Source organism: Pogonomyrmex barbatus, unplaced genomic scaffold (genome assembly GCF_055798465.1).
Source record: "Pogonomyrmex barbatus isolate J1 unplaced genomic scaffold, ASM5579846v1 scaffold5, whole genome shotgun sequence".
In the NCBI taxonomy this organism is placed as follows: Eukaryota; Metazoa; Arthropoda; class Insecta; order Hymenoptera; family Formicidae; genus Pogonomyrmex; species Pogonomyrmex barbatus.
In genome coordinates this window covers 11,068,990-11,079,462 of record NW_028297149.1, presented here as the reverse complement: position 1 = coordinate 11,079,462, position 10,473 = coordinate 11,068,990, and the positions used below count along the sequence as shown (strand labels likewise).

The window sequence follows — 10,473 nt, the reverse complement described above, 5'->3', positions numbered from 1 at the left end:
ACTAGAAATATACAAGATGCCATAGATTTTTCTACCTCAATTATTTTTTAAATTATATATATATATATATATATATATAAATGCAATGGGTTTTGTTTCTGCTATCAACTATACCATTATCTTGCAATAGATTTGCAATATAGCCAAAGATAGAACTATACACCCTTCTAATCTCTTTAATAATTAATTTAATCGAATAAATACATATTATTTCAGACAGGGATTGTGAACCTGGATCATGCCTCAAATGATCGAAAGCTATTCCCCGAAAAGCGGGAGGGTTCTACTCTTGGTTGAGGTAATATTTTTTTGCAATAAAAATTTCTTACAGATTTAGGATATTATTAAAAAGTTCAGACATAGCATTCAATTGTCTGAACCTTTTAATAATATCTTAATCTGTCTACATTTTTCGGATGTGTAAGTAAATGGTCCGTAGTTACGACAAAAGTTTAGAAATGATTTATGGAATTTAATTAAAAAAAAATAATAAATTTATTTAAATTAAAAAAATAGACGCTCAAATTAATATCAATTAAAATCCACTGTAGAATTTTAAGAGTAGAACTATTTGACTCGAGAAATACGTTTAATTAAAGCAAAGATATAGAAGGAACATAAATAAAATATAATTTTTAAAAATGTAAATTTTATTGCATATTTTGAATTACATAAAATAATTTTTAGATGTCTAAATATTTTTAAAAAATTAAACTTTATTTAATTTATCATCTAATAATGTTCTCATCTTTACTAATAATTTTGATTTAAAATAGATAAAAAAAAAAAGAAAAATAAAAAGTAAAGAGATAAATTATCAAAAAAAATCTAAATATGCTAAATATTTATTATTAGTATCAAAATTTCAAGATTGAAGCATCCTTCAGTTGAATCAAGTTTTTTATCCTCATATCATTCTTGAAAGTATAGTACAGATTCTTATTTTTCTTTCTCCTTAGAAATGAGTTATATTCAATTCGGTCACTCAATTTAAAAAAAAATTACTTTATCAAAAAATTAAGAGCACTGTTGCAAAAAATTAACATTTTTCAAATTGTAATTGAAATTTGAAAAAAGTCTAGGAGATTCTATATATATCTCGTATATCTAGGAAATTCTAAATATATCTCAAACTTTATTAATAAAAATCTTTAACAAAAGCGTTTTTATGTGTATTTAATAACATAAAATTGTCATAAATAAGTTTTGTCACAAATTCTATTTAAATATGTAAATTTGACTCGTCATAGAAGCTATATTTTGAATTCACTATTAATATCTGTAATTTTTCCATTTGCAAATTATTTCTGTTACAAAAATGGTTCAATGTTTATTTCCATCATAGAACATGGAATATTTAATTCAAACTTTGAGAGTACATCAGGATGTAAAACTCCCATTTTTCCTATCACGTCAGCATAACAGATAATCTCGGCGCATCGTTGAGGGAAAAACATCGGATCTGTAAAATATGAATAATAAATTTTTAAGTTGTCTTATTTCATATTATAAATTTTACATTCTACGTAATTATACGTAATTATATGATTAAGAGGATTCTAAAATGACAAGCGCTAAAATCCAACGTGAAAGCGTCAATTATGCACATTTATATGCATGTATACACAAATTCATATATTTGTACACACATACACATAAATTTTTGAATACTGTATTTATACTAATCTTTCATATTAATTGTTTACGTCTGATTCCAAAAATTCTACATTACTTTCTCATATATCTGCATATTATATGATCTCTATTTTATAAGTACAAATATAAAATACAACTTTTATATGAAACTTTGTTAGGGAATAATAGGTCTAGATATATAAAATTAAGAATAGATAAAGATCCTTTTTTCAGTTTTTATCTATTTCGACATAAACTTGATCGATTTGGTAAACATTAGTATATATATTTTAATTATAAAAAAAAGACATAAACTTGATCGATTTGGTAAACATTAGTATATATATTTTAATTATAAAAAAAGGATTTCTAAATCTGTTAAGTCAATAAATTAGCGCGTTAGACAGACAAAAATAATGCAGTCGATAAAACAAACGATTTTGAAATCCCCGTAAAAATATCTTGACAATATGTAACTCACCATCAGCTGCACGCAAATAATATCCATCTTCGATTTTATTCATGCTCCAAGGTACATCTAATAATAATAATATTCTATCCACTAGGCCATGAATTATTTCAAAACCAGCCGATTTATTAGCATATATTGCGCACAAACGACGATTGTTGCGCGCACCGACTTCCGCCGTATTGTCCCGCAATACGACGTCGGAAACTTCAAATAATTTATGCGGTAAAGGCATTTTTTTATTCGCCGAAATTGTCTTAAGTAATCCTGGTAAGAGTGAAGTACGTGCGACCTGCAACAGTTTATATTTATTAAAACACTGATAAAAATAAAAGATCATTGTCAATTTTATTTGTTAATAACTTTTTAATTAATAGCATTGGCATAAAATCTTTCGATTGTGTCAATTACAGATTTACCTGAAATTCCAAAGTTTTTGGATTAGATATATGAACCGCTGGTACATCATCTATTTTATATCCTAATTTATCAGCGATGTCTTCACGTGAACACTGTAAAATTAATTAAAATTAAATGAGTTGAAATATCTATATCAAAGATAATATGTTTTTAATAAAAAAGTTTTGCAAAACTTACCAAAGAGAAAGTTAGCGCTTCGGTGAATCCTGCTTGGGCTAATTCTATTCGTATTTGGTCACTAAGTTTGTTGAGTGGAAACTGTGATTTGCATATATATATATAAATTATATATTTGTATATGTAATTATTTTCAGTTTCAAAATATTTACCTCTGCTGCAATTGTTGACACGTACGGCATGACTTTCTCTATTTCGTTATACCCATAGGCAATGGCAATGTCCTCATAAATGTCACACAGATGTATTACATCATGCCTCGTTGGTGGTATTTCTACCATTAACGTATTTTTATCTTTTACCTCAGTTTTTAGAGACATCTTTGACAATAATTGTGCAACTTCTTCTGGTGTCTGCCTGCAAACAAAAAGACGAGATACATTTATCTCTATATTATTCGAAAACGATGCTAAATAATAGCGATTCTATTATCATTAAGAAAAAAATTAAATTACGTACTTAATACCAATGTAATTGATTGCTTTATTATAGTCAACTTTTTCCATCCGATATTTTAAATCGGGATAATAAAAAGTTTGATCGTCAGGATAAACTACTTCCACAATTTCCGCTGTATATTTCATTTTGCAATAATGACTGAAAGCACAGACTATAGTATCCACTACTATCCTCGCCTACAAATTATTTGTTATATTATTTTTTTTTTGTATTAATTATTTTTGTCATATTTTTAAGTTATAAGGCATTGCTTACGCATAAAAATATATAAAATAAAATTAATAATATAATGCATATCTAATTACTTTGGTGAGATCAGTCGCTGTACATTCAATAAAAATATTTTTTGTATCAAGTGTAATCTTTGAATGATCCCCATTAATGATAGGAGGGAGAGATAAAACAACTCCATTACTATCATATATTACAGGATAAACTGGACTATCTTTTATGATGGGTAAATATTGCTTGAGCTGTGCATGTGTCTGCAAAAATTTAATTACATATATAGTTACAAGTATGTATAAATTTTTCTTCCTCTCTTTCTTTTTGTACATAAAATCATTTATGTAATTAACATGATGAAAGTAGAATATAATACTTACTGCATATAATTGCATAATTTCTTCTCCTGTATATTCTTTATCTTGATAAAGAGGTTTGAAACGTATCTCTGATGGTGGTTTAGCATCATATAAAAATGGTCCTTTAATTGTATCCAAGTCATGAGTGCCAATGGATATAAGAGTACGTTTTCTTCCTATGTTTTGATGCAATTTATCTTGAAGATCAATGAAGCTATTGTAAGATTCTTGTGTCAAAGTAACATTTCGCAGAATCGCAGCAACTATATGTTCTCTTATTTTTAAGCACTGAAGCCCAATAAAATAATCAATATTATGTGAAATATAATAATGTAATTTTTACAAATATTACACACACCTCTGAAGTCATCACGATCCTTTCCATTCCTTTCTTTGGTTTGAGCGCTCTATAACATGGAATGGACATTCTGTACAGAAAAAAAAATTTTATATAATAATGTCTCTGTATAATATTTAAAGAATGAAATTCTTTTAAATTGTAAAAAAACATAAATTATATAATGTTTACTTATTCAAAAATATAAGCAATCCAACACTTAGACTTTCCAAGCATAGAAGATCATATCTGTTAGCAGGTATATCAATTTTATAGATAATTTCTTCAGAGGCATCTATATCTTGGATAGTGCCTTGTTCTTTTGCTATCATTTGCTTCTCTGTTGTCTATTCATAAAAAAATTAAATCACTTAAACTTGAATGCAAACATGTATATTCTTAATAATCTGATACTCACTACTTCATCTAGCTCTAAGCCAAACTTGAAGCACAATGTTTGAAATTCATCATCAGCTAGAACAAAGTTTAAATATTTCTTTAATAAAACGTTTTAAAAATGCAATTATAATTTATTAATTATTCAAGATATTCTAAATGAGACATCATGTATATATCATGTATATATGTTATGCATGCGACGTGAGTATAACTTACAATACGTTCTACCCAATGCTTGAAAGAGTAAATCTCGTTTTATTCCAATAGTTGGCATTTTTATTTTACAATAATATCAATGTAATCAAGTAAATCCTTGATATTTTTTATCGTATCTTTGTATGTTTCTTATTAATCTACCTGTAATTACAATGGATTTTTAGGTTAGAAAAAATGATCAAAACAGATTTTCTTCAAATAGATTAATTTTTTAAATTGTCACATTTTTTTCTTAGATTTACCAATTCCATTTACAGTAATGATTCACTTTAACTGTATTTAAAAATTACTCATAAAAAAATGACATGTGATTCTACCTGTTACATCAGCCGGCACATTTCGCTGTTGGAACACGAATAAAATGCAAAACGTGGAGGCCAGTAACCTCAAAAATACGGCAAAAAGAATATTCGATATCGTTAGACTTTTTCTTATTCATTCAGTTATTTGCGTAAATTCTTTTTCATTTATTTTCTTTCTCGAAAAAAATGTTTATACCAAATGCAATAAAATGCAATCAAAATTGATCAAAATTGCAGTTTACTACAGATTAACTTGCGTGAGTCACTGCGCACGAAGAATTGCTAGTTTATGACAGAATCTCGGAAGTCTTTCAAATTTAATTAAGTCAAATGAAATTTGTAGATATCACGTTAGTATCACGTTAAAAATAAAAAAAATAAGTTATAAAGACGCGATTGCAAGTTGAAAAAAATATATAAAATTTGTGCGTAATTATATATTTATTTCATTTTTTAACAATTGCAATTTTATATCATGGACATACAAAAAATTGATTTACATTCACAACTGAATTGTACATAGAAAGAAAAAAAGAAAGATATTTTACATAGAATGATATCAAATGTTACCGAATCTATCATGTTAAAGTCAAGCTTATTATATAGTACAATTAATTATGCCAAAATATGAATAGAATATTTGTCTGTTGTTCGCAAAGCTTTGTACATATAATAAAAATGCAAATAATACTTAATTCAAAATATATCTAATTTTTATTCATACCTATATTGACATTTTACTTGAAGTACAATATACACTTGAATCCTATATAAAGAGAAAGAAGTTCCTCCAAATACATAAAACACAGATTGTAAATGCACTCCATGATATTAACTTTACACACAATCTTACACTATTCATTACATGTACTATGTTTTAGTATAGCATGGCTATTTTATATACATTTTTATCAATTAACTTGAATCTCGGTTTGACTTATTTTTAGTTTTAAGAATTAGAAAAAGATGAGTGTTAATTAAACCGATATTGAAATTAATAGAACTTAATAAACTAATAAAAATAAACATTAAATGGGAGAACCATTATTCAAAAATTGCAACGTGGTTGTTGCTTTTTTCTCTCTTCATATAGGATTTATTATACACATTCTCGCAAAAAATGCTAGATCATAGAGATATATATATATATATATATATATATATTATATATATATGTAGATTATATATAAAGTTTACCTAGATATCATCTAGGATCAGAGAATGTTTCTCCCGTTGTTATTACAAAACTCCCATTATATTAAATTAGATGAAATGCCACTTGTATTTTCAACATGAGCAACCATTGTACCATAGTTGTGCGAAGTAAATGGAAAATCTTTTAGATCTTCTAGATTTTGATGATCATCAATTTCAATTGATCAATGAGCTGATCATTCTAGAATATAAATCATAGCAAGGGAATTAGAACTTTCATTTTTAAAACTTTTAAATAAAGTAAAGTTTGAAGATATTGAGAAAGAAAGAGGGAGAAAGAGAACTCACCCATACAGGTAATAGAAAAATGAAAGAAGATAAAATGCTAGTTTGATCCATCCTTCTCTATGGTACATAGATAAATCATAAGCGTTCATTATACTTGTAGGATCATACAAGCCTGATTCCGTCATCAGAGGCCTATTCATGTACCGCCATACATGATAGGCTATCAACGGGATGTTGATAAATAGTGAAAAGTATTGTTCACCAATCAAAAATAAAACATTAATCACAATGTGCAATATGTACTCTGGTAGAACAAGCTGAAATTGATATAATTAAGTGAATTGTGAAATTTCAGTAAATAAAGTCAATAATATATTAGCAAAATTTGCCAACAGATTCGAATGAAATATTGATTGGAATGATAGATTCTACTTAGATTTCTACAACTAATTTGTCATCATATTCCATGAATAGATTCTGTTAGATCTTTGCTGGTATTTTGTCATTAAAATTCATAGAGCAACTTGTAAGATTCATCTTTGATATGTTAGCTAACTAAATGTATAACTTGATATCCAACATATAAGCACACATGTGTCTTACCGGATTTAAATTATTACATTGATCGATAGGATTTTTGTATCCAGTCTTTAATTCATCAAACGTGATTACCTAAAAAATTTAATTATTTTTAATTATTACATTAACTGCATGGTGTAATATATATCGTGAATATTTTATATCCGATAAGGTTATGCACAATTAAATCAACGTATCGTGTAGATGGTGTCCCTATCTGAATTGTCGCATGAATATTTCACACGAGACACGTACATGAAATATCGCGAAAAATATTAGGAACGCGTCGCCGATCAACGCTACGATATACGAAAATACAGCCAAGTTGAATGCCATTCTGCATGTAGACAAAAGCCACCGCCGAATCACAATGAATCTGATATCAAGTTGATCACGTGACAAACTTATATGTTGATTCGAAATAAAGCTGCGGTGACTTTTGTCCCCTATTACACTATCAATCGATCATCTTAATTTAATTACAGATTGCTAGATTTCATCATGTCTTTTTTGTCTTATACCTCGGAACAATTCTTAAATTTATTTATAAATCTCTTCTTGTATTTAAAAATAAGAATATAATTGTTGATGCAAGAAATTGCTTTTTAAGATGTTTTGGTGAGGATATGGGCGTCAGGAGTCAAGATTAATATATAAAAAAAGAAAATTAGAATTTATTTAAGTTTATTTTGTGAACAAGCGACATATTTTATAACATTCGTATTTGATCATACCAGAGTCCACAAGTCGAATTCTAGAATTCGAAATCTGTTACTAAAATTTTCTTTTTCGCCAGTCTATCTTTCAATAATTTTCTCGAAATATTTAAATACTTTTCGTTTGAGGTTTTATTTTTCTAAATGACGAAAATTAACGCTATGCAAGTAAAGTCGTAACAATACAATTGCCATAATGTATATGTGTGTTTAATTACATGAAAAATATAATAAATTATTTTTTTATATTTCTTGATTAAAATATATACAAAGTAATATACAAAGATTTAAAACAACATGGGTCTTTAATGTATCCTTAAAATAATTTTTAAATAGTCCTTGTAATATCTGAATTGACATAACTATGATTAAGTAAATGCTGAGATTCCACTCTAGTTGCTCTTTGTTGCTCATCCCATTTTGAATTATAATTTAAAAGCATTTCTCTCTTTGGTCTCAACATTTGTCTAATATTACCGTAATTTATATCCATTTCTTTAAAAGCATTCAACAAAAATATAGCAATTACAACTACAAAAAAGCCACAAGAGGCACCCAATATGTTTTCCACGCTCATTTTTGTCCATTCTCTGAATAAAATCGCAGATGCTATTATTACCAGAGTTGTAAAAAAGACATAATAAACTGGTGTCACAACGGATGTGTCAAACAAATCGAGCGATTTGTTTAAATAATTCATCTGTATCATGATGCAAAGAATAACGCTAAATATAAAGACCCAAGTTAGCCAATTGGCAAATGCATTCTCTTTGCCAGAGATGGTCTCCTTCAATGCCAAACCTAAACCTTTACAACTCATAACAGTCAAAGAACCAACAGACGAGCACAAACAAATGTATACCAAGATATTTTGCTTGCCATACGCAGGACCAAAGTGAAAGATAATCAACAAGGTAGACATTATCACAATTAAAACATATGCCACATAACCTGGCTCTCTTATTTTGACAACTAGATCACTTAGATTGCTGACTTCTTCCTCTTTTGGAGAATGCAATACTATGATCGTGGAACCCAAGATGCACAATAAGCAGCCCATCTGAAAAAGAAAGAAAATAGATTGTAACACTAATATCATAGATTATTATTAAATTATTTTATCATTAATGTTTCTATAGATTTTTTTACTTTTCCCAGTAAATTTAACTTTTCATTAAGATATTTGGATGCTAATACTGCTGATACTAAAACACTTAAGGCACCCAATGGGGTTACAAGCGATGCTGGAGCAAATGCATAAGCAATAAAATTTGCTGCTTCTCCTATACCCACTGTAACATTCGTTTTGATCATTTGTATACAAATATCAAAAGAAATTAGCTGTATTTGAAGAATTTTTTGAAATTTATACATACTAGATAGCAGTCCAGCCCACCATATCCATTCTTTTAAATATCCAAAACCTCCAGATGATGCACGCAGTCCACCGTACTTTTGAAGCTGGATTAAAGCCTTCTTTTTTATAATAAAACTAGCACCTAAATTAAAACAATGACCAAACAAGTTTTATTATTATTTTTTCTTAATATTTAACTTTTCTACAATGGCAAAGTAATTAATACGGACAAATGTTAATCCTTTTTATAAAATTTTGAATAAATTATATTATATGACTAACCTATAAAACCACTTGACATAATTGCGAGTCCTAAACCAATATAAAAGTTCGTCGTGTTATAATTTTCATCACTGTTTGTCATTTCTGTCACAGAATTCATGTTTCACTCTGTCAAGTCAAGATATTGGTTCAATTACATATTTTTATTTCAGCCGGTTACATTATAGTTATTCGGTAAATCATCGAAATTACACATGATCACATAATATTATTATATATTATTTATATATTAGACACATGCATTAGACTACCAGATTATGACCTGGATTTCTCATCACTTAACGCAGAACACAATTATGTATATAGCAAATATATGATACATAGGTATATATCATGTATATAATACTTTTATGACAAATAGTTAAGTTCGAATCTCAAAAGTACTCTTACGCAATGCTACACGATTGGCTGTTTAATAGTATATTTCTCAAGTTCTATAATTTCCCTAGTCAACAGCCTATCATGTATAATTTGAGACTATCAGAAAAGATCGAATATTCCTTTGTCCTTTGCTCGAATATTCCCGGTCATATTCAAATTTCGTTCTATTTATTTGAAATTCTAAATATTTTAAATATTATAGAGATACTAAAGTCAGGTTTTTTTATATAAAATTTAAGACTATATATGTTAAAGATAATTAAAGATAATTAAAGATACAAATTATTTGTAGACATCGAATTTTACGGTCGACATTCTTCGCCCGTCAATCGACGTCGATTGTCTTTTAAAAAAATTTTTACTATATGTATATTCTCTTTGCAAAATTTAGTTGTGCGTCCATTTTCATATAATTTTTATTAATCACGTATATTCGTAGATTTTTATCAATTAATTTTTTATTAATTAAAATTATAAAACAGTAGAAAATTTTTTTATTTACTGTTAGTTCACTCTCTTTGCTTGTCTACGAAAGATAATCCGCAAATTATGAGACACTCTGTATATAATATTAGAAGACGAATGCGACATCTAGATTACAGCTATTGGAAATTATTATAATAATGTAAAATTACTCAGGCAGTATTACTCTAAATAAAATTGACTAACAAATTGAAGACATCATAATATTAAAAAACATCTCAAAATATTTTTTAA

General features: G+C 27.5%; 3 protein-coding genes across 5 annotated transcripts; all 3 read right to left on the bottom strand.

Moving 5' to 3' along the window:
* Positions 1–1,115: 1,115 nt before the first annotated feature.
* Positions 1,116–6,334, bottom strand: beta-PheRS (phenylalanine--tRNA ligase beta subunit). Of its 3 annotated transcripts, none has more exons than XM_011645559.2 (13): positions 6,196–6,334; positions 4,697–4,837; positions 4,500–4,555; positions 4,274–4,428; positions 4,103–4,172; positions 3,766–4,032; positions 3,466–3,645; positions 3,161–3,336; positions 2,854–3,058; positions 2,702–2,782; positions 2,524–2,616; positions 2,117–2,396; positions 1,116–1,462 (listed from the first exon to the last, which is right to left on the bottom strand). In XM_011645559.2, the coding sequence occupies exons 2-13, from the start codon at positions 4,752–4,754 to the stop codon at positions 1,311–1,313; spliced, it is 1,773 nt and encodes a 590-aa protein (XP_011643861.2). In that variant the 5' UTR covers positions 4,755–4,837; positions 6,196–6,334; the 3' UTR covers positions 1,116–1,310. The 3 variants fall into 3 exon arrangements, with proteins under 3 accessions (XP_011643861.2, XP_011643860.2, XP_088937900.1); XM_011645558.3 differs by lacking the exon at positions 6,196–6,334 and adding an exon at positions 5,014–5,540; XM_089081774.1 differs by lacking the exons at positions 4,697–4,837; positions 6,196–6,334 and having other exon boundaries at positions 4,274–4,457; positions 4,500–4,553.
* On the bottom strand, positions 5,690–7,431 carry cni (protein cornichon). The gene is made up of 4 exons (XM_011645557.3): positions 7,276–7,431; positions 7,045–7,113; positions 6,502–6,758; positions 5,690–6,394 (listed from the first exon to the last, which is right to left on the bottom strand). The coding sequence occupies exons 1-4, from the start codon at positions 7,354–7,356 to the stop codon at positions 6,370–6,372; spliced, it is 432 nt and encodes a 143-aa protein (XP_011643859.1). The 5' UTR covers positions 7,357–7,431; the 3' UTR covers positions 5,690–6,369.
* A 256-nt stretch (positions 7,432–7,687) lies between these two features.
* spict (magnesium transporter spict) lies at positions 7,688–9,741 on the bottom strand. Its single transcript, XM_011645560.3, has 4 exons — positions 9,376–9,741; positions 9,113–9,235; positions 8,886–9,028; positions 7,688–8,796 (listed from the first exon to the last, which is right to left on the bottom strand). The coding sequence occupies exons 1-4, from the start codon at positions 9,473–9,475 to the stop codon at positions 8,065–8,067; spliced, it is 1,098 nt and encodes a 365-aa protein (XP_011643862.1). The 5' UTR covers positions 9,476–9,741; the 3' UTR covers positions 7,688–8,064.
* Between the last annotated feature and the right edge of the window lie 732 nt (positions 9,742–10,473).